This window comes from Corvus kubaryi, unplaced genomic scaffold (assembly GCF_017639235.1).
Source record: "Corvus kubaryi isolate FWS band 111438036 unplaced genomic scaffold, C.kubaryi_AGA036_p1.0 37382, whole genome shotgun sequence".
NCBI classification, from domain to species: Eukaryota; Metazoa; Chordata; class Aves; order Passeriformes; family Corvidae; genus Corvus; species Corvus kubaryi.
Window position 1 is genome coordinate 4,088,503 of NW_024581124.1, and position 24,825 is coordinate 4,113,327.

A 24,825-nucleotide genomic window follows, 5' to 3' on the forward strand; every position below is an offset into this window, starting at 1 on the left:
GAGTACAGAACACAGCCCAGGAGGGGCAGGCAGGACTTGCAGCCTCTTTATGGGTGTGAGTCCTTCCAGCCCATGGGGTTTTCCCTGCCACCAGCTCCCTCCCAGCAGCATGGAACTGGGAAGGAAATCCAGTTGAAAACCCAGCAAGACACCTGGGATTAGTTTTCACCTCGACTGGGTCCCCTGAAGGATCCTTTGCCAGCAGAGTAGACAGGACAGAAGGATAGGCAATTTTAGTCTGGACTAACTGTGACAACAGTTTCTGCTCTTCCCTTATGGGAACCTCAGTCCAGAACTCACTCTCTGATGGGTTCCTCTTATCACCACCCTCATCACTCCAATCAGCAATTAGCATTAATTCAGGCATTTCCAAAGGGTTTTCTGTGAGGCATCATCCCACCTACAAAGAGCAGGACCCAGCACTTGTGAGGACCATGGGCAGCTCCAGTCCCACCTTGTGACATCCAGTGCTCAGCACCCCTGGGAGCAGAGCCTGCCCTTGTAAGGCTGTCCTGGCCCTGCATTCCACACCAACTCTCCTTCTGCTTCATTAGTAAGAGAACTTAATTTAACCTCTTGTGTTTGACAGGATGGACTATTTAAAGATGCAGCACTGGGCTGGGCTCAGTTGCACAGCTCCAGACTCAATTTTCCTGGGCTCCTCAGACACGACAAACAACCCATGGTTTTACAGGCTCCTTCTTTTTGCCTCTGTGTTCTGTATTTTGCCAACTGAATTGTCACATTTCATGAAGGAGCAGTGAGCATTCCTAACTACGGGCTGAATTTCTTACATGAAACACCCCATCATGAAGATTTCACCACGTCACCTTCAAACTCTTATTTAAAGTAAAAAAGAAATGCCTGGCTGCACATCTGGCACAGAGAGACCAAAGCTCAGCAGGTGGAACAGAGGACCTGGCTCCATGGCAGATACCCACCCATCACTCCAATCCAGGAATTCCCATGAAACTTAACACAGACAAAGACAAAAGGGCTTGGTGATTTTATCTGTTCTGTTTTGTGGGTTTTTTAAAATTTTCATGATGATAACAATAATACAATTCATTGAGATGCCCAGACAGCATCACGTGTAGACAGGCACTCTACAGTCAAAAGAAAAACGGGAAAAAAACCAAAAGAGAGGAAGAAAGAGTGGAATGGATGGAGTGTTTTAACACACAGACTTTGGACAGAGAAATCTCTTTTGTAACCTGAAATCCCAGGTATCTCAATATTTACACCAAATATTTGGTTTTTATTCCTACTTTCATTTTCTACTGAAAATAAGCAAGTCACACTCATGGCCACAGCTCTAATTAATGGTTATTCACAATCTTGGACAACTTGCAGAGACCTTGGCATTAAAGGTGTTTTACTTGCACACACCAACTACAAGAGGCTGAAATTCCATTTCCAGACTTTTTCCTTCAATCAGGTAATTTTAAAAGCCCCCAGAGGCCTCGCAAACCAGTGAGCAAGGAGAGACTGTGGAAACAACATGCTCTGCATCAATACTGGTAAAGTTTACACAAGCACACACTGATATGAGAAGCTTTTAAAGTGGGTACATAAAAGATCCCATCGATGTAGTGCAAGGCTACTTTAAAAATCTTTACTTTAAACAGAGACGAAAAGTCTTAAAAAACAATTTAAATCTGCATTCCTTGTTTTCCTTACAGAAGTACTCTTGTGATAAAGAAAACACATTAATAGTTTTCGTGACTGAACAAATGCTCCACTTACTTGTTTATACCTGCCAGAGTAATTTTTCCATTCTACTGCCATGGTGATCCTTGATAGGATCAGCAAAAACCTGAACTTTCCCATTTTATTTGTAATCAAAAAAGTCAGCTATCCTTTCTCTGCACAGGATTCTGGGCACTTTTGCAGTAGCATGTCATTATTTCAAGATAAATAAAAATTTGTAAATAAAGGTAACTCTGAAATATAATTTTTACTCCAAGTTCTTAAACAATTTAAATACAACTACGACTAATAATTCCAACAACTAAAGCACAACAGTATTTCAGAAAGTGCCAATTCTTTTGTCCCCCAAACTATCCTGAACCTAAGCAAGGCCCAGTTAAACATCCTGAACGTACACAGCTTTTGTGCCCTGAATTGTTTCACTGTAAAACAAAGCTATCAGTGTTAAAGCTGAGGAAACCAGCTAAAAATATACGATGTTGTTTGCAAACTCATGTCCATAATCCTGTAGCACTTCCCTTCCTGCTCACTGGAGGAGGAAAAACTGAAAAAACAGAAACAGGAAATTCCTACAGCACAAATACACTGGAAAGGACTAAACCGATTTTCTTTACATTTGTTTATGTCCAAGGGATCGAGCCAAGCAAAAGATGAATAGTTACAGGTTGTTTTTAATTTGTACAAACAAAAATCCAGGATGAAGATGTCTGCAGTGGATCTCCCTGCACCAGGGAGGAAAAACAAAGTAGTGCCATAGTTAAGGTTCTCCTAGGAAGTCCATCATGGGAACAGCTGCTGCTCCATCACTTGACCCAAAGGACATGTTAAGCACAGATAACCACAAAACATCTTCAACTGAGACTTCTCAAGCACAGAACATGGCCTAAAATACCTCCACCTGCCGAACTTTTCTCCCAGGGCACGGAGGGTGAGTGGAGAGCACCAAGACAGGCAGGAGAACACGCTGCTCCTGCTCCACACCACCTGCCTGAAGAGATGCCATAGCATTTGTTCTCCTCACTGAGGGTGCTCAGGAAATCTCCAACTGCTGAAGGCTCAGATCTGACTCACGGAGAACACTCTGAAGGAAGAGCTTTTTTTTCATGCAAGGGATTTTCTTCTCCAAAGATCAGTAACAAGGAGCTGCTTCTGAACCCATTCCAGCTGTTCCCGGCGTGATCACAAACTGCCCAAGGCCTGTCTGAACACTGTTCTTCCATCTTCTCCCTACAAAACACTATTCCATGTGTCTTCCACTCACATCAGGCACTGCTTGATGGCAGTAAATTGACCAAACACCAGCTGTAAGTTAATACAATAATTCCTTCACCCATTTTAACCCATTTGATGACGAGAGCAGAGGATTTATTTGCCATGGCTGTGTAACCCTAAGTGCACACACCTTCCTTTACTTCCAGGTCTCTCTGCTCTTACTGCCTCCTCCTCCTCCTCTTCCTCCCAGGCACAGCACAACAGCCCCGTGCTCCCACATCCCCCAGGACATGGACAGCACACAATCCATACTGCCTCCCCTTATGTGCCAGGGATTTATTAGTCTCCACCATGAATCACTAAACCAAATACTACATTCTTCCAAGCTTCATTCAAGCTCCAGATTTTGCTGAAGTTACATTTTAAGAACACCTGTGCCCTGCAGCACAAATCCTGTGGTATCCTGAGAAAAGTCCTCTACAAAAAGCTACTTTCCCCATGCTCAAGTAGCTCCCTAAAAACGCCGTTTCCTTTCAGCGCAGTAAACACGCGCTGGCTGCATGAACAACTCACCACTGCTGAAAAGACAGGAACAATAGTGGGAACTTGGCTGTCTCCCAGCATCAGCAACACGGACAACAGCTTGGGAAAGCAGGAACTGAGTCAAAACAACTTTAGATCAAAATATTAAGAGGGAGGCAGTGAAGTTACCTCTGCTTCCTGTGTATAAATGAGAATTAACAATTCTCTTTAGCCTCGTGCCACAGAATGGCCTGGGTTGAAAGGGACCTTAAAGATCATCCAGTTGCACCCCCTGCCATGGGCAGGGACACCTTCCACTGTCCCAGGGTGCTCCAAGCCCCATCCAACCCGGCCTTAGACACATGCAGGGATGGGCAGCCACAGCTTCTCTGGGCACCCTGTGCCAGGGCCTCACCATCCTCACAGGGAAGAACTTTTTCAGAAGCATATTCACAATTCCAGACTTAAAATAAGGGGAAGGAGAGCAGGCACAGTCAGCCCCACTTCCAGCTGCTCTAAGCCTGGAACGACACAGTCGCTACAAAAAACTTATCACGTCTACAAACGATTACATCTTACTCAATGAAACCCTTATTGCCACAAGTTAACCTAGAATGTGCTATTCCATGTGAGCATTTTATGGTAAATTAAACTTAATACCACACCTCATTAGAACAAACTGCCTTGCACTGAGCACGTGTCCTTGGGCTGGGAGCGGGGATGTGGCTGCGGGCCAGCAGCTCTCCGTGGTGGAACAGCACTCCCTCGTGTTCCCGCTGGGAATGGGGCTCCTTGGCCAGGCTGACCTGTCTGCCTGCTCTCAACAATGCCGCAGACACCACAGCTCCTCTTCTACAGCAGCAGCTGGGAACTGGGGAAATTGCCTTTCCAGATTTTCCTGTGCAAGGACGTCATTTACCCAGGTTCTCCGAAAGGTTACTCGGGTATCTGCTGACACCAGGGGCAGATACACCCGGCCACCACCTGGGTGGGAGGGGTTTTAACTCTTTGGAAGAAACATCCACATCCCCACCACCAAAACCAAATCCCACAAGGGAAGAGCAGCACAGTCAGTCCACAGGGACTTTGCAGAAGCGCAAAGAGAGGGAAGGCACACCACACCTGCACAGAGCCCCCTCCCTCCCTCAGAGCAGGATGACCCCTGCTCGGGGCAGGATGACCATCACCCGTGGCTGCAGGCTGATGGTTTCAGTTTCCTTCCATCACCAACCCAACTCCTCCCACAGTGACACGTCAGGACAGTGGTTATTAACCAGCTGCTGCTTCCTTCAGAGTCACCTGACAAAACATATCAAAACTACTCTTAAAAGGTAGCAACCAAAATCTTGTCAAAACAAACTCTAAATCTTTCTTCTTCCTTAAATACCCCAATTTTCTTTTGATTTTGCAATTGTTCTTTCATGACTGTCAATAAAGAATAAGGTCTTTTTAAACCATCTCAGTGCTGCAGAGGAACATTTTATTTAAAACAAGCCATTTGCTTTGAGTGCTTTCAGGATGTAGCATTTCTTTGCTGTTTGAAAAATGACAAGTGCCAGCCTGGGAAGAAACAACTCATCAGGACTGGTACCAGCATGGGCAGGAGACGCACCACCACATCCATTCCAGAAGGCCAAACTGAGCTGTGAATCAGAGCAAGAATTGCTGACAACTGAGATGGCCAAGGGCAGGAACAGAACCAACTGAGAGCAGTCCAGTAGTGGTTGTGTCCACCAGGAAGCCAAAAAACTGGTTCTTGGACAACGGGCATTGGAACAGGAAACCCCAGTGCTGTGGCTGCACACCTGGCACAACCAGTCTGACCCTGTGACTGATGCAAGACCACTGAGCTGCACTTAAAGAACTTCCTGTGCAAGCCAGGCCTAAAGACGTCTTGTATCAGCTGCAGCAGAGCTCCTCACCAGCTGGAAAAGGGGTGATGGATACCCCATGCACCCTGGAAAATACTCAAGTATATACAAGCTGTGGGAAAAAAAGTTTCACTGGACACAAAGACACTTCTCAGAAACCTAGAGCTGCCACCCACACACAGGATGCAGACATGTGGTGGTCACACCATTGCACACAGACTGGGGCAGACCACAGACCCTGCTGTGCTCAGAAAATACTGTTTGTCACAGTAAGACACATCCTGTCCAAAGATCAGGAGAGCAATCAGCAAAGAATTAGCAGAGAGCTGGCACTGAGTGGGTCCAGTGATGTCCCACAACTCCACCACTGTAGGAGTAAAGCAAATACACAGCAGAGGAGATGCAACCCATCAGTAACTCCATAGAGTAGCTTTAAAAGCAGATTTTTGCTATAATATTGTTTAATTAAGAGTTGTAGCTTCTTCAGGTACATGTGCCTAATGAATAAGGCATCTTAGCTCCCCAAGACAGATTAAATAGCACTTGACAACCAACCCCAACATCTCTGGTTACTCCTGACTGTAAGTAGAGATAAGTATCCCCTTAGTAGCCTCCAGCTGCAACAGCAGCACAGAAAGTGACAGAAGGCACAATTGTGTATGTCCCTTAAATTTCTTTTAACATCATGAATATCACAACTGTCATTCCAACATTTTCTTGCAGTAAATCAGGAAGTGTGCATGAATTAAAGTGCCTAAGGAATTGTCCAAGACCTCTAAAAGACAATGTACACCCAGAAGATACAACATTCTGTTCTGTTACAGCCTAGAACTGCACAATACTGGAGCCCACCATCCCAGGCATCTTCTGGACTGATCCAAAGTTTGGGTTGGTTTGGGATTTTTCCCTGGCCTTATGGAAAATCCCATGTCAAAGCAAGAGCAGGGAGAGAGCTCTTTCACACTTCTCACACTGACAAACCACGAAGAACATCCACCCCCTCATCACACTAATGACTAATTTTTTAGTTTGCAATTTAAAGGAAGCTTGTCTCTTAAAAATACAGCTGGTCAAAAAAAACCTTAATTAATGTCCAAGCACTTCCATGTTTCACACTACTACAGTCTCCAACAGCAAAAGGTTTTTAATAAAATGCCCCGTTCCTCAAGCACAGTTTTCTCTCCCAGCAGCAAGAAATTTGCAGTGGGCAATCTCACCTCACAACTGATCAAAGGACATACAGGCAAGGATTGTAAAATTAAACACAAAATGAGGGGAAGAAACTCTTTGCTACAGTTTTAAAACATAGTAGCAAACAGCTAACATGAAAAGGTTTGGTGTCAGTGCTGATTACACGCTGAATTGACAGCTGAAAAAATTAAGATCAATGCAAACTACAACAAGCAAATGAAAACTGATCTTTGATGAGTACAGGAGAAATTAAAGCATTAATTAATTAGTTCAAAGCAATACCGTATTTATTCATAAAGGCTTTCTAGCTCAAATGTGATGGTTTCAGACACACAGCAGTCCCTGTGCAAAGCTGGCAGGGCAGCACAGTCAGAGCGTGCTAAAAAGAGCTTTTCATGACAGACAGCCCTGAGGAGTGCTGGAAGAGGAAGTGCTCACCGAGACATCGAAACCCATGAAGAGGCAAATTAAAAACAAGTAAGGAACTGTAAAATCACACACTTCTAAAGCCATGGGCACAGCTGTTTTCCTAGAATAGCAGGCAGTGGCTGTACCAGCAGCAGGGCAGGAGGGTCCTGGGGCAGCAGCTCTGGAGCCAGGGAGAGCTTTTACACAAAGAGGGAAGAATATTCCTAATTCACACTAAACGAAACTAAACTAAACTACAACTCCCATGGCTCGGTATAAACAAGGAAGAAATGCTGATTCCTAAAAGGGTTTTCCAAGGCACATTCGGGCAGTCTACAGCTTTAAGTATTAGAGATAAAACAGCCTTTCTCACCCAAAATAAATCCCCAGTTTCATGTTACTACTCAGAAAGGAACTGCTGAGGAAAGCCTTCAGCATACATGAACACTCCCAGGATTTCTGCAAGCAGTGGAAACAGCCAGCTCTGGGAGAGCACACTGACATTCCAGAGCACACTTACCCACAGATACTGCAGGAACTTCAGCAGACGTGGACAGTAATAATACTCCATTTTTCACAGCTCCCAGTTAACGCCAACCCATCCCTGTTCCAGGCAGCTCCCGGCTCTCCCCGCCTCCAGCACCAGTTAAAAGCAGAGTGGAGCAATTAAAAGCACCATGAATAATGTACCGAGTGTGTCTGGCCCCACGTCACCAGGAGCTGGGGCTCCTCAGGAGCAGTCGCTGAGCTACCGGCAGCACGTGACTTAACCACTTGTTATTGAGCAGCCCACTGCTCCCAACTCCGTAATCTCGAGTGGGTTAGGCTGGAATTAGTGACAGGACTTTGGGTTTTGCAGTAAAGGCCCTCCAGAAGGAAAAGGAAGCTCTAAATCCCCTCGGTTACGAAACGCTCTGAACGCCGGCGGGGTTGCTCACTGACCTTGTTTTTGGTGATGTACAGGAAAGACAAAAACCCACACATGTAACAAGAGGAGCTGCTGTTTTTATGTTCTCTGAATATAAAAATGTCTTTTGTGAACGAGAAGAAATAGACACAACCAAGTGGCTTTTTATACACCCCTGGAATGTTCCCAGGGAACGAAAACTGCCAAAAAAGGAAGAAAGCCCAGGCAGAGCTTTACCCACCCCCGGGTCGTCCTCCTCGGGCTGGGTCTAAAATAGAGAGTGGTGGAGTTGTTGGACATCAGCAGTGGGTGGTTTGTGAACAGCAAAAATGGGAATTGTAACACAGCTTTTTTTATTTATGCCCTTTTTTTGATAGGAAAAGGAAAGATAAGTGACAGGACTCATCCAGGCAGGGCCCCTACACCCCGTCCCCTCCCAGCACTGCTGCAGCTCTCACTCTTCCCAGGGAGGGACAAGGTGGAGGTGACACAAAACAGCTTCCAAGATGCTGCAGCCTCCTCTCCTTGAAATTTTGGTACTTTAAGGAAACTACCCCTCACTTTTCTAATCATCACCTATGAATTCCAGTAGAGCTAATAAGGTATTTTGATCTTCTCCCAGGTTGAGTCAGTTTTTGGGGTAGCAGAACAACTCAAGAAGGAACAAACTCCAATATTAGAGGCTGTACACAATCCAGAAAAAGAGAAGGTGTGGTTTTCCGTGGGCAGGAGACAGCCCCTGTCATGGGCAGAACTGAAAACAACTGGTGAACTGTGACAAGCCAAACCATAAATTCATCTGCACATATTTATAAAATATTTATCTTCTCTCCCTTGCACTTCATTTCCAAGATATTTTAAGAGTCAGCTCACAATTTTCTTCAACAAACCCTTCTCCACCCACACATCACAGTCTCATATGAATGCATCTTTCTGTGGAGACCATTAGAGAGATTTTCCTCCCTAAAGGACAAAAAACCCCCGGAGTTTAATAAAAAAAAATAAATACTATGTTGAGAGCCTTCAAAATAATTCCTGCCTACACCAGTTCTAGTAGCAGTGCTCTGTTCCAACTCCCCAAAGCAGCAGTTTGGGTTATAACCCACAGCTGCACTAAAGCTGCTCCATTTCCAGCTGAAGGTGCAGCTCCTCCAGCCCCACGGCACAACCACAGTTACTTCATTTGGAGGATGAGTCCCAGCACACATTCCTCAGGTCTTAATTCCCAACATCCTTATCAGTCTGGATGACTCAATCAGGAATCCAGGCTTGTGACCCTACGTCAGCTCTGATGGAATCACACAATTTATGGAAACATCTCCAGAGCTCCATGGTAGCCCCTGGATGTGCAGGTGCGGGGCCTTCCTGGGCGGCACCGGGTGGGAACAGCCCCATGTCCCCATGCTGGGGCTGTTCCCACTTGGAACCAGCCCAGAGAGGGTTTGACTGCCCACCTGTCCCTTCACCCGCATTCCAGGTCTAAAGGAAAAGATCCCTACAAGAGCCCAAGTTCCTGAGCCTGCTGCAGGCTCTGAGATTTGCAGCTGAGTTGGTGGGAAAAACCCCTCGCTGTCCAAAGCACAAAACTTCATTTTTATACCTACTTTGTGCTGCAGCAGAGCTAAAAGAGAGGGAAGTACCAGCCATAGCAAAACCACAGATGATGACAGTCTAGCAGTGATGCTGGAATCTTTATAAAAGCCTTACTCTGTTTTTTTAATCAATACAAACTCAAAATAGCTAAACAGTGCTATCTAGGTGAGTGTTAAAATCTCCCAAGTATCATCCTTTCCAATTTCAAACACCAATCCCATACTGCCACTTGTATTTTGTAATGGTTTGATTTCAAAGTCATCCTATGTAATGTTAATTACAAGCAGATTCTCTGGAATATAATCACAAAGAAATTACTTCTCCAGAGGTAAAATGATACTACTGCACCTTGCTTCCATTTGGAATTGTGTTTATTCATAAGAACCTAGTTCATCAGCTGTCCTGGAAAATGCCACTCAAGCAGTTGTTTATTACCACAGACAGATGTGGAATAATGCAACGAATGGATATTCTTGTAAATTCATTTGTCAGATATAAAAGGGTATCAATATCAGTTCCTCACGCTGCTTTAGTGGTGAATGTGAATCGAAGGGAATCGTTTCTTCTACAACAAGACTTGTCACTTTGAGCACCAAGTCTCACTCGAACAATACCAATATCCTCACTGACCAGGAAGATGGACTGGAGAATATTTTTTGTCACTATGCCACAAGGAAAAACAAGTAACTTCCCAACTCCACAGACCAGAAACCACCCAAAGCAAAGAGCAGCACGATGTTACGTTACCGTCTACTCCCCCTTTACAGCTGCACCAAGGGAAACACAAACTGCGTTTGGATTCTGAGGAAATACGGGATTTAACTGTTCCTCCCGTGGCTCTTTCCTGACCCCTCGTGTCTGTCCAGCTCACACAGCTCAGATGTGTCTCCAGCAGAGGGGAGTGTTGGAACGCGCTGACAGAACTGCGACTCCGCACCCAAAGTCTGTGTTTTCTCCAAAGAAAACAAAGGCAGAGCCTTGGTGCAGGAGAAATAGTTTGGTTTTACATAATCCTCTGCAGTACCTGTGTGGCGATTTGGAAAACATCAGTGTGGTGAGTTTTCCACCTCCTGAGCACAGGTGAAAGTCCCTTCTATGCACACACACTTCCCTTACTCACACTTTACACCCAGGAGGACCAGGCTGCCCTTTGGCTCCCATGGCACTGCACAACAAACACACCCCGAGGAGCCTCTCCAAAGCAACACAAAGGAGCAGAGCGCTCGGATCCTACTGAATTCCACACATGTGAGTTTTCTCTTTTCATGGAACTGGTTCCACCTTTCCCACCTTCCTTTCCTGTCTCAGACTACGCTCGGTGAAGTTGAAGGATTATTCTGAGTAACCTCTCGATTAACAACGAAGCTGGAGAATAACAGTTGTATTTATCTGAGTACAGCACCCAAACAGTTCCTTTTTCCCAGCACTACTTCCCACTGCCCTTCTGTCCCACATTTCCTACCTGGCCAACACCACCTTTACATATTTGCACCGTAAGCTGATGGCACATAACTTTTAGGGGTTGGATAAATGCCCATTCTGTCAATAACCCAAATTCCCCAAGATGAACCTGAAGTCCATGCTAAGAATGGGAAAGACAAAGGGACATTAGTCCTTGGATACCTTCCATGAAGCTTAAAGACTAGAACTGAAGGACAATCTGAGCCCATTTCCATAACTCCAATTAGGAAACTTGTTTATAAAGTCCTTACAGGTTTAGGTGCTCTCTTTTTCTTTGCTAGAAGGAAAAAAAACCCACTGAGTTTCTTTTCTTTTTTATATTTTTGTGTGTTCTCTGCTAAAGGGCTGCAGCAGCAGTGAGCCATGACAGAACAGGGCAGAGCAGCACCTCACTGCAGAGTGTGCTGGCAGAGACAGGACTGGGGAGGTGTCACCTTGGGACAGTCTGTGGGACAACATCCTTCAGTCTCCACTTTCCAAATCCTTTATTTCCCTCAGAAAAAGTTGATATTTCATTTACTGTATGTCTTTTGGAACATCCAGACCTTTGTTTTGTATTTCAGAACAACAGCTGGATATAGGATGCTATTTCACAACATAAAAGTTCTCTGAGAGCTAAAGTCAGGATATCCTTCTGAAACTGAGGAGAACAGCACCCAACAACTTCAAGCAGGAATTCACCCCAACAGTTTGTGTGGTTAGAGACAAATCAAACCACCCAAAATGTCAGCTGTGATCCTTTACAGAAACACTTCTCTGTGTGTTGCCTACAGAAAGAAAATTAAACCCATCATTTCTCAGGCCGGGACACAGTTCTATTTGTTTGCACAAGCTCAGAAAACAACAAAAACCATAATGCTCTAGAGCCATCTTGAGTTCAGGATGAAAATTCTTCACTCAGAAAGCAAACTGAACAAGCTGCAAGGCTGAGGCTTTGTGTTGGAAGCTTTGGCAGGGAGCAGTGGGGTGGAATCCCAGGGAGGGGCAGCCTCGCCAGTTCAACCCCCCAGCAAGCGCTTCTCTGCTTGGCACACACATCCTTCTGCCACAGCCCTTTGCAAAAAGGAAAACAGAGATGCAGCTCCCTGATCCCTCCCCAAACCCCTCCTCCAGGGTCACATACCATCCCAAAATCTGCTCTTCTCTCCTTGTAGAAACTGTGGCGGCTCCTCTGTGCAGACACCGAGGAGAAGTCTGTTCCCTCTGTTTTGTCGGAGCTCTGCTTGCTCCACTCTTTCCTGGAAGCCTGTAAAATATAGTTATGAATGTAATTAAATCTACATGCATATGCACATACAGATATAGATAGATAGATAGATAGATAGATAGATAGATATGCAAAATGCCTTTTTGAAAAAAAAGCCTAGGAAACTCAAAGCTGGAAACACAAAATGGAAAAACATGATAGCCATGAACTACTAAAGATCTACACTTTAATCACAGAATTATACAACCATTAAGGTCTTTTCCAACCAAATCCAACCTCTGGATTTCATTCATATGTCACTGTGTTAAGAGAATCTCCTGCCTCTCACAAAAGTCAGAACAGCAGTGGAGTTCACAGACAAATGGAAGGCCATTCAACCAGTGAAAATAAAAATAAATTTTGCTTCCTTCAGATAAAGACAAAAAACAAAGAGAAGTCCAAAAAGATCACTGCCAACAACTTGTAAAATAAACCGAAATTAATTCTTTTCAAGTAAATATAAAATTGCAGAGTTAACAATTTAACCTCCCAGGTTCACAGCATTAAAAAAAATAATGAGCACACTTTTAAAAGCTTTTTCAAGCTCTCCATAGAAACACCAATAAGTATTTCTAGACCTGAAGCAAAAATCAGGTCATCACTACAACAGATGTTGCTCAAGAAAAGAGAACCCAAAAGGAAATGAACTCCAGTGAAAAGTATGGCTCTGCTGCCTTGCTGCGGAGTGCTGAAAAGCGGTACAAGGACCCAATAAAATCTTTAATAAAGAAAAGTTCAGTTTCAGTTACATGAAACACTCGGATACCATTTGGAAATACCTTTTTATCCTCATGGAAGAATGGTTCTGACTGAGCCATCTTGTGTTTCCACACGTTATCCACACTTTCCAAGGGGAAGCTTGGCCTGGATCGATGCAGGTCCTTCCTTGCCCTCACCTCCTGCATGAGGGGCAGACTGTCCCTTCCTTGGCGGCATTTTTCCGAGTAGGACCGTCTGAGATCCGCGGGTGCAGTCCCAAACCCAGACATGTAGCTCTTCCAATCGGTTTTACTTTTGAAAGAGTCACCCTCACACATCTTATTTGTGCTCTCTTTGCTTCTCAGTGTAGAGCTCCCCACTATGTTTTTGCTCCAATCACCCTCTGGAGACGCCTCCAAGAACTGTTCTTTTGTCACCAACCTCTTCTGCAGGAGCCCATCATCTGCCTTTAGGGACAACTTGGAGGCCAGATTGACTTCCAGCCTCTGCTCTGCACTCACTGCATTTACCTTATCAGTTACAAATTTTGCACCCTGATTTCTGGAGACCAAGTTCACTTCCTCATCCTCATCAACGATGAAAGTTTTCTTCCTAGCGAATTCCACAGGTGAATTTACAAACTTCTCTGGAAAAATGCTGCTGGGGTTTCCCCAGTAAGGAGGGCTGACCTTTCTGTCTTTGGACTTCTGCTTATCGAATTCAGGGCTCTGTAATTCCAGTTTCTCTTTGCTCTTTTCATTTAGGGTTAGTTTCTCTGGCCTGTGCTGCTCTTCTGCACGTTCACCTGGTTTGTTATTAACAGAATAATGATCTGATGCACTCCTCCACTCATTCCAGCTATAGGTAAGAGTCATCCTATCAGACACATTTCTTTTGTTCTTTGATTTCTCCCTACTCAATGAGCCAAAATCTTCAAAGAGCTTATCTTGAACTTTACTGGCCTTCGCTGATTCCTCTTTATATTCTGCCATAAGCGCATCGATATCGAGAATTTGGGATCTGTACCCATCCTCAGCCTTCCTTCCAGGCAAATCAGAATTACTGTCACTCCTTTTTTGGGGGCCCGGTTCAGTGTCCTTACGCACCTGCGCGGAACGCGGCGGGGACCGGGCTTCATGGTAAGAGGAGATTTTCCTTCTGCCACTCTTGAGATCAGCTGCAGCTGTATTTTCCAGATCCTGCTTTAACAGGAAAGCATCAACATCTATAATTTTCTCTTTAGAATGATCCAGACCTTTTTCGTGATGCTGTTGGTTATCTTTCCTAGACACGTGAAAATTACCAAATGCGACGTTTTTGGAGAAAATGGTATCTTTTTCATCTTCTTTGACCCAATCCTTGCTAATATGCACTTCCCGTGAGTCTTCTCTACCAGATGAACTCGTCACATTTTTATTTGGTTGCTGCAATAAAGGTTTGGACCTTCCAGGAAAAACATGGTCCAGATTAATTGCTGCTCCCTCACTTGAACCAGAAACCGTATTAATTTCACTTGCACTGGAAGCACCAACAAAGCTTTTCTCTTTTTTGATACCAGGAATCTGGTAAGTCACTGCAAAATAAGTTGCCTTTGGCTCAAAGACAGAACTCTGATGTTTTGTGTAATCATCAGGACTGCCAAGAACAGCGTGGTTTGCCTCACTCCCTTCCACCCCTTCTTTGATTTTTTTGCTCCTCTTTTTAAGTGAAGTTTCAGCCAATTGCAATGAATCTGTCCGGCTCAGCCTCTTGATATTTTCGGGAGTGAGCCACACAACTTCTTCCACCTTGAGTGACTCCTGAGGCAAGGTCTTCCTCCTCCACCTTTCAGAAATCTTCAAGTCAGAAACGCTACTTCTGCTTCTCCTGACCTTCTCTTCTGGATCTGCTCCTCGGAGTTTCTCGCTGTTTTCAGGAGCTGTACAAGCCAGGCTGAAGTCTTGCTCTTTGCAATTTAAGTCCAGACTTTTCCTTAACCCAAAGGCCCCAGATTCCTCTTTAGTAACGTTCAGTCCTTTTTTATCAGCCTGGTGACTACTGGAAGATTTTAAAAATTGCCCACTTGCAAGTACTGAAGCCTGAGCTCCATGTTTATTGACACTTGTGGAAATCACTTCACGATCCAAGTTGGTTCGGAATTCATGGATGTCTGTCCCACCTGCTCTGAAACTCCTTTTCTCAGAAGAGCATTTCACAACATTAATCCTCTCTGATTTATCTACGGAAGAGACTTCACTCTTATCACCTTTAGTTTCAGCATGTACCTTGTTGACTTTTTCATTCATTCCCAAACCTTTACTTTTGTTTGTGGAATAAGGTATTTTCTCAGCTATGAACAGTGGCTCAGGATCACTTTTATCAGAGTCTCTTTTCTGCTCAGGTAAAGTGCATTCACTGGAGGGAAAATCAGCAGGTTCTCTCAACACAGCCTTGCTCGTGAGAACTTTTGCCTCTCTGGCTTCTGAAGTAACATGATCTTCTTTCAAGTACAGAGTGTGACTACTTGCCCTAACCGACTGTCCTGGGGGTACAACATCCCCATCAGTTTTATTCTCTTTCACAGATGATTTTCTAGCTCTGAGTGTCATGGCCTTTTTCTCAGGAGCCATTGTGATGACTTCACTAAGAGCCCTTTCACCACATGTCTGAAAGATTTCATACCTGGGCTCTATTCTTTGGTAAATTTGAGAATCTTCTGCGTTTTTGGGAGCAGGTTTTTCACTTTTCTCAACTGAAGATTTTTCTAAGACAATTCCTGGACTCATTTTCCTGTCTTCACTTGAGCAAGCTGGTTTTGGACTTTTCTCTACATGTGCTGGATGTTTTGATGGATCAGGTTGCTTGTGATGCTCCTTTGCAGCAGCGGTTTCCTCCCCTTCTCCCATCCACGAGCGTCTGCTGTGCCCCGAAACCACCAGGTCCTGCTCTGCCTCAGGCTCCTGGTTCCTTTTTGGTGCAGGATCAGCCCCAGAATGCTCAGCAACAACGTTGTGCTTCTGGACATTGTGCTCAAACAGGGTGGCCCGGACAGTTTTAATGAAGGGCTTTTCCAGAAGTGCTGGGTTTAATTTCTTTTCAAAATTGCTTGTGAACGAGACAGAACTCTCACTCTGCTGTGAGAAATGCTGACCATCTCCCAAAAAACTTCCTTTCCTCTCCAGCTGATCAGGTTTATTGGTTATCTTTAAAACTTGCCGGGATTTCCAAGGCTTCCCAGGAGCAAATGCCTCGGTGAAATCTGTGCCATGGGCGAGCTTCAGCTCCTTACTCTGGAACAACAAAATCCAACAGTTTACTGTGTTTATTTAAGAGATGCGTAATAAAGTGTATTTTAAAACCTATTTGCACCTACTTTGTGCAATAGAGCCTGTACAAATCAAACACATCCACATTCCCTGAACACAAACTTCACTGACACCAAGGTAACCTAAGGGAATGTGTAGCTGCAGCTCCTGAATCTTGATTTTAACAGAATTATCTCACTAATGACCAGTTACGTGGTCAGAAACTGCAAGGAACATGAAGATCTAAGTACATATCACAGCTGGAGCTGCTCAGCTATGAGAAATGTTAAGCTGAGCCAAAGTAAAAAGGAAAGATGGAAATTAGTATTTATTACCAATGCTTCACTATCACCTACTCACAGGAAATACAAGCAGCATCCTAAAAGATGGTATTTTTAATAGCACTTGCTGAAAAAGTACAGCATGCAAATAATAAAGGGAATCAAAGAGTACTAGAGGTCTTGCAAGAGTTCCATCAAGTTTTAAAATTTAAAACTCAAAGCTGACTTAAGATTGTCTTAAAAAAAAAGCTAAACAACATCAGAAAATTAACACTAAAGGCATTTATAAATATATATTTTTAAGTCTGAGCTATATTCTTCTAGGAATTTCTTTAACCCTACTTTCTTGTCAGATTCTGAAAACAGCACTTCCATTAATGACAGATTTTGTTTTTAAAACAAATTACTCTTCTTGAAAATAACACCAAACTACAGAAACTTTGCACCTGTAGCTTCTCCTTACCACGTATTCCTATCTTGGACAGGAAAAAAGCCATGAGAACTCACTACAAACACCCTTAAACTACATTAAATCTCCTCTACTAAGAACTGTCACCAGAAAAGTTCTGTTTTGCAACACTGAAGTGTTGCTTAGAAACAGAGAGAGCCTAAAGCTTCCACAGCAAAACCCCATTTTCCCTGGAACACTTTGTTGTCTAAACTGCTCAGGTAAATGTTGTTGAGGAGACTGACAAAGGTCCAGGCTTGTGATTTATCAGGAGCTGGGACTTGGATGCAGGAAAGCAAAATCCTAATGCTCTGCTTGGAGAAAATAAAGAAAAATTGCTGCATGAACCCACCACAGCCACAGGCAATTCACTGTGGGGTTTCATGTACTAGAAACCCCTTAAAAATAGCACCCAAAATACTTCTCCCTCTCTACCACTCCCGCACTGAACAGTGCGCACAATGAGCTTGACAAACTCAGCAGACACAATACTCCTGCACTTTTATCTGCAAGTCCTAAAGACAGACTCACACCAGCAAATCCACCGGGATTGTGGCAGCCCTAATGCTCTCCACACCCATTTAAAAGTCACTGATTGATGAAGCCACGCACAACAGGACCTTCTCCTTGCAGAGCCAGCTGGAACCCACCAGCTGCTGCCACTTCCTTACTTTTGGATTTTCCTGCAGGTCGTGGATCGAGTCAGCTCCAGTCTCACCAGGTTTCTCAGGCTTTGCTTCACTGCCTGACGTTGGACTTGAAAACCTAGAACAAAAGACTGGTGTTACTTCTTCAGCCCAGTTGATCAGTGAGCAGGGTCACCCTGCCAGAGCAGACTGGTAGAAATTATCCAACAAATCACATTTCCTAAAGGAGAAACATCACTATTTCATAGTAAATGGCTGTATTTGCTGGTTAAATTGTATCTAGACCAAAGGAACTTCCCCAAAAATTGGTAGTCATGCAGCTTATTTGATAATAGAGGATTTAGAGATGTATAACAAACTATAATATCTCTTGTTGACAGCTACATGCAAAGGTCACAATATTGACAGTGTTATTACTTTTTTTTTTCAGCTGTCGTCAGACTATATTAAATTTTCTCTTTTTTGGATTTAAAAAAAGCAGGAGAATAGCTTAAGAATAATAGCATAAAACCCCCACATTTAGTGGAAGCAAAATGATCAGCTTTTTCACTGGACTGAGAGAGCAAGTTTTGCTGAACAACATGAAGGCAAGGGGATTAAACAGAATTTCTCTGTAACCTACATCTTGGTTAAGTCTGCAGACAGTGGCCGTGATTGCAGCGACCGGCGCACATTTCCTGCCTTAACGTCAGCATTTTCTGTTGTCAGCTCCTTGATCCTCTGCTGGATGGTCACACACCTGTTTTCCTTCTCAGCAGCTGCTGGGAGAAGCTCTGTATCCACTGTGGCACTGGGATTTTCCGAAGTAAACAAACTGATGTGTTTTTTAACACTACCTCTTAAGATATTATTCTCTTTTTCCAAGGAAGCTGCAGGACTTTCACAGCCCAGGAACACGTACGTTTCCTTCTGATCCGGTCTTTTCCCCCCCTTATTAGTTCTGCTTTCACTGGTTGTTTCAGGGCTTCTTTCAGGACCATGCAAGTTAATAATTATTTCTGGTTTTGTCTCAATTTGTTCACTTTTAGATTTAAGTTTTGTTTCCCAGGTGTATTTCCCATTATTTAGGATGCCAATGTCCTGACTACTGCATTTCAGATTTGTTTTAGAAGAACTGCTTTTATTAAATTCAGTTTCTTCATGTTTTGGCCCCGTTTCAGACTGATCATGACTCCCCACATCAGTAAAAGCAATTATGGATACATTCTCCTTGCTTTCATGGGATGAACCAGCCTTCTTGCAAGAAGAAAGATCTTTATGTTCAAACTTAGCTGTCAGGTCCATGGACAAAGGCCTTGGTTTTCTAACCCCGGATTTCTCCGTAGGAGATTTTTCCTCAGAAGCTTCCACAGTGTGATGCTTTTGATCTCGTAAGGATTCCAGAAAAATAGCAGACACTGGTCTATGTTTTGCCCTGTGCTGGACATCAGCAGAGAAATCAACTTTATTGTTGAGATTATTTGCATCATCATTGTTCTTCTCCGCTGGATGAAGTTCACGAGCATCTTTCTTTTCACCGGTTTTGAGGGAGTTCCAGGAGACTGGCCTGAGACTGGAAGAAAACGACATCTGCCTATGGACAGACCCCTCAGGATTCCTGGGTGTCTCTGCTGGTTTCACAGAGCCCTGGAGGTCCTTGGTTTGCAGAGCAGTAAATCCCCTGCGGTCCTGAGCCCTTTTCTCCTGGGCCAGGCTGACCTTGGCCTGCTCGGGGCCCGCTGGCTCGAACAGAATGACGGTGTTGGCACTGGGCCCCGTGTAGAAAGTCACATTTGTCACCATGTCACTGTCAGCCTGATTTTCAGTGTCAATGGCTTTCTGATCCACTAAGGGAGGGACAGTCCCACTCAACACCTTCACAGAGGACGTCTCCTCAGTGGCTTTTCTCACCATGCTGCTGGATCTGAACGCTGGGACGGGCGGTTTGACATTTGCAAAAGCATCTGAGGATTTCTCTTTACAAAAAGGCTTTGGGAAAAGTCTCGGTCTTGATCCCACCGAGGGCATCGTTGCAGATCTCAAGGAATTCCCAAATTTCTTGTTCTCTTCGAGAGTCAGTGATGCTGAGGCCTCCTTTGCCTTGTTGCTGGCCTCTGAAAGCACACTGACATAAACACGCTGTGCCTTCTCCTCAGCCCTGAGCTCAGCTAGGTCAGGGACTGCCGTCAAAGACGCCAAAGCAGAATTTATTTCTACTCTTGTTGCCATAGTTGGAATTACACATTCAACAGAACTGAAAAACTCCAGCAAGGAAAAAGAATCTGCAAAAAAAAGAGAGAAAAATGCAAGTATTGATGTAGAGTCAGCACGAACATCAAATAACATCATTCTCACATAAATTCACAAGGAAGTAAACTCAGATTAAGGTGCCTTTCAGATATGCTGATCCCAGAGTGTATCTCACTAAAAGACACAGCATTCCTTCTCTAAGAAACAGCAACACCATTATTTACTGACTTGGCCTAACAACCAAATACAATGGAAATAAACATATCCTACAAATTTCCACCCTCCCACTTACCATAATTTGTTGCTGCAACCAATCCATAGGGCCTGAACCTTTTTTCATAATGACAACAAGAGCTTGGTCACCAAGGGCACATTAAGGACAGGGAATGTGATCACTGCAGAGACACTGTCCAGACCTCACCCTGCAAATAAACAAAATATTCAGACTCAGGTGTGGCACATATCCAGAGCTACACAGGCAATGCCATGGGAGACAAAATTCCAGAGCATTCTAAGGAAAAAAAGCTGGTTCCCAAGCAAAAAAGCACCTCGTGTAACTGTAAAAAGCAGAAGAATGTTTATTCTTCAAAGAGCCATTAAAGAATCAACAAGAAATTACCACTTAAAGGTGTAATTGAAAGGTGAAAGGGGAATAACTTGTACTGCACACCAGACACACCAAATCTGAAGGGTTAAAACCACACTTAGGTAAGACTGTTTGCATATTCAAGTGCTGTCAATCACTGGTTAAACACAGAGCTCTGCATTACTGTAATCTCAATTACTGCAATTTACTTTCTATTGTAAAGCTCTTTTCTGGGGCAGCAGTCTGTGAAGTGCTACCTGAGCAGCTGACCTGCAAACGGCTGATTTTCCATCAAAATGGGACTTTTACCATGACAAAGCAGTTTTCCCAGTATCTCGCCAGCAAAGGCAGGAGAAGAGCTTTGGCTTTAATTATATTCTTACTGCAGAGAAGTGGGAAAACCAGCAGTAATTAGAATTTCAGCTACAAGAAGTAACCTGAATTTTCTCCCTAACAGAAGTATATTTAAACTCGTAGCAGATGCAGGCAGCTATGTAAAGTTAGATTATTTTTTCCTTCAAAAGCTGTCATACTCTTCCTTTTTAGAAAATTCACACTGCACTTCATAGCCAGGGGCCCAAATTTGTGTTGCCACCTTCTCGTCTCTTTTGGGCAGCCTTTGAAGGGGCAGTTTTGGACTCCTCTCATGGGACCTATTTTGGTGTGAATTTACCATGCAAATAAACTTATTTGTAGATTGCATGGAGTACGGAGCTTCCTGCTTGTGATTATTAAAAAACCCCAACCAGGATCTTGCCTTCCTGAGTCTGCAGAAGTGGTTATTTCACCTTCAGCTTCCCTTGACCAGACTTAGCCCACACTGGCACCGAAATTGCAGGGATTTATTTTTGTCCCTGCTTGTGCTCCCTCTCTCAGGCAGGAGAACGAACTCCACTCACCTTGTCCGTTCCCTTTCATCTTCCAATCCACTTGGGAGTTCTGTCTCAACCACTTATCCCTGATGCCATTCCTCCCCTCCCAAGTCCATGACCTCCTCTCTCTGAAATAGCCACTAACCCAATCAGCTTATCCACATCAATCTGCCCCTTCCACCATCTCACAGATCTCCATGAAATCTTCCTCCCTCTCCCAACTCCTTGTTCTAAGAAATGCCATCAAAATCTGATTAAAATGCTCTCACATTCCAAGGATGCAAAGGTTTGGGAGGCGCTCTAAAAGGAAACTTGCTGGAATGAGGCTGATGCTCACAGGCAACATTGCAAAGGGAAAAATTCAGCTGTGAAAACAGCATCTGTCTTGCAGTAGCTGAGAATCAACTCTCTCCTACCATTCTGTAGTCCCTGTTTCTCTGGAAAAGAAGAAGGGGGCACAGCACTTCTTAAATGGACTAAAACTTGATCCTCAATGGAACGCGGGGCAGTGAATTTACAATGCAGGACCTAATCCTTGGTAACAGAGTACAACTCACTTCTCCAGCCAACATTCCTAACACAAAACTTACCCCTTCCTTAGTTTCATTACACTCCAGCTTTACAGGACCCCATTTTCCCCTACATAATCTACCCAAGTCAGTTTTCATGTTTTAAATTCAAATACCCTACAATAAATACTTGGCCCCAAACAGACAAGTATTTGAAAAAGAACAAAATATTTAGGGGAAAAAATAATCACCCAACTTTCAAAGTGATAAAGCTCCTTGATACAAATACACTTGATAAAGAGGAATCATGTTATCAATGCCAAGTGTAACATACACTAGACACTGTGTCTCAGTTTTGAAACACGTATCTTGGTTTAGATAAATGCGTTTCCTTCTTAATAAAATATCTCTAGTCCAGTTGGCAACATACAAAATTCTAGGCAATTTATAAAGATCAACTGTAAATTAAACTGCAGGAGGATTTCAGACGCTATTAATATTTAGTAATACTACTGTAATCGTACTGCTACAGTTGTAAATCCCTCACCATCAGCTACATCGTGTTATTCCCTCCCTGACCTCCTCTGCCCAGGGACAGTCAGCCGAGCTGCCCGTGCTGCCCCTGCACCCCCATCCCGTGTGACAGAGCCCTCAAACCACTTTGTCCCCAGCTGTGGGCACCTTGTCCCCAGCTGTGGGCACCTTGTCCCCAGCTGTGGGCACTGTTTCTCTCCACGCCCCCCAAGCAGTGCCCATGCTCCCCTCAGCTGTGGCGGATGCATTCTGCACACAAATGAAATTATAAATGGTACTGAAGTGTCTCTTGACATCCTCCTGCTTTTATCAGAAAGGCTGGCACACGAAGACCTGGCTCTTCCCTGCTGCTCTTCTTCCTCAGCTTCCAAACACCTGCGACTGGGATTTTTCCTGGGCCAAGCTGAGCCTCCACAGGGTGTCACAGAGATGCACACACAAACACCGCTCCAGGCCCCTTCAAATCTTAATGCCCTCAGGTGTTGCTTGCATTTTTAATTAAAAGATCCATCATTACAAAGATTGTTAACATTGCTCATAAGAAATCAAAATGGATTATTCACTTTGCAGGGTTATTTTTGCAGAAAATCATTCGGGAAGGGCTTCACCCCAAACACACCCTCGCTTTGGCACTTGCCCACCCACCACACACACAACTATTATTTACATCACTGCTAATTCCTTTAAGCCTATTAAGGCAACAGCCTGCAGATAATTTTTCCACCGTGAATCACGTGACTATTGCCAACTTCCCTGCTCAGAAACAAGAACGTTCCAAATGACACAAAGCAAAATCATCTATAATCTGGCCCTGAACCTCGCAGCAGATAAACAAGTCCATCTGTCTTCTCTAAGGGTGGAAAGCATAAAAATTCCACAAAGAAAATCTCTCTGCTATTAAAAAACCCAAACAAACAAAAACCAAAACCATGTTTATGACATGGAAATCAAGCAGAAAGCCTGGCTCCAGCAGCGAATACCCACTAAAAATACTCCATAGAAAATCACCAAATAAACACAAAGTTTTTCTTTTTTATATACAACTTTATCTGCAAATCTGCTTCCAGTATAAAAAAATTACTCCCTTATTGTGCAAATACAGGAAAAAGTTTGTATAACTACATGTATCAGCAGCTCCTGAAAACATGGCTTTGTCCATGACTGTGGTTGGGAGGTTGGGACTGGATGATCTCTACGGATTCTTCCAACCCAAGCCAGTCTGGGATTCCATGATTCTATACATTCCCCTGGCCTGCAGCTTTTCCCTGGCACAAGCAGCCACAGGAGCTACTGGGAGCAGATGACCATAAACCAAGATTTATTTCATCCCTCCTACAAAAGGTTGCCCCCCTGTCTTAAATGATTCAATCTTTACAAACACTTCTCTCCTTTCTCCTTCCTGTCCTCACTGACCGAACACTGGGGTCAGTCTGCAGCAATCCCTGTCCGTTCTCCCAAGAAATCCTCCTTCTGCTGCTTCCTGCACTTGGAGAGGTGCTGTGATTGGATTAAATAAGAATTAACAGAGCAGGTCCTATCACTTACTGTGCACGTACGAGTGTGAGTGCTGACAAGAACACGACTTACTACAGCACAACCAAAATAACACAAAGAAGAAAAAAAACCACCCCACCTATTCTGAAACTTCCATAACCAAGTAGATCATGAAACTAATTCAGTAAAAAGCAGGCTTTTTCTATTTTTGGGTTTAAGCCTGATTCACATCATCATTCACTGAAATGGAATCCATCAGTTGTACTTAAAAGGACATTCAGGGTCTCTTAAAGGGGAAAGATTAACAAAAATACTTCCACAATGGCTCTGACTTTTAATTTCCCAGGACAAGTTTATTCACAAAGTAAAAACAGCTAATAAAATGCATTTAAATTATCTTTTCCCAGATTCACAGTGAGAAACTCAGTTCTGCTTTTCCATAATGAAAACTAGAAGGTTGAGAATTAAAACTACATATTCCAAATCTCACAAGCCAGATAGATCTGCGAAGCTCCACAGATCATTAATATTAAAATTCCAAAGTATTGCAAAGTTCAGAATATCTGTCCTCCATTTCCCATGTCCAAGTCTCTTGGAAACCTCTAGGTCTTTTCTTTTACAAAAAAACCTAAGTGCTGTTCTTTTGGACATTGCAGTCCAGTCCCATCCCAAGGATGAAAGACTCCACTCTGACATTTCCTCCCACTGCAGAAAAGATTAGCATTTCGTTAAATAAAGTGTCCATCCTATAAATAGCAGCATTTACAAGCACTTGTAAATCTCTAATTGCTCCTGCCAGCACAATTGCATAACAATCATCACCTGCCAGAACTTCACCCCCATGCAGCTGCAATAAAGACTAAAGAACTGCAATATTTTCAACCACCCTTTCCATTAAGTGCTGCCATCTCGGTACCACAATGAAAACTTTACACCCTGTATTTTGCTCTCCATGCTGCAAAGACTGGGCAGTTAAAATGGTAACAAGTTACAGAGCAGCAGCTTCAGTAATTCAAACTGGCCCCACAGAGGCCTTAACATTTATTTATTAAAGCGAAAATTCAATGTTAAATACACTGGTGTGTCCATGTAATGGTCATGAATTTAAGATCACATTCCTG

General features: G+C 43.7%; 1 protein-coding gene across 7 annotated transcripts in view; it reads right to left on the reverse strand.

The window, feature by feature from the left end:
- Positions 1-24,825, reverse strand: part of KIAA1671 (KIAA1671 ortholog) — a 65,792-nt gene that overhangs the window by 25,174 nt on the left and 15,793 nt on the right. For 5 of the 7 annotated variants that reach the window (XM_042035185.1, XM_042035186.1, XM_042035187.1 and 2 more), the window contains 5 exons: positions 20,002-20,131; positions 18,103-19,741; positions 17,505-17,598; positions 12,901-16,089; positions 11,999-12,121 (listed from right to left, as the gene is read on the reverse strand). In XM_042035185.1, the coding sequence (XP_041891119.1) occupies positions 11,999-12,121; positions 12,901-16,089; positions 17,505-17,598; positions 18,103-19,688 (4,992 nt within the window). In that variant the 5' untranslated portion in view covers positions 19,689-19,741; positions 20,002-20,131. Of the gene's footprint in view, positions 1-7,434; positions 7,745-11,998; positions 12,122-12,900; positions 16,090-17,504; positions 17,599-18,102; positions 19,742-20,001; positions 20,132-24,825 lie in introns of those variants that run through there. The other 2 variants (XM_042035195.1, XM_042035193.1) reach the window with 2 other exon arrangements.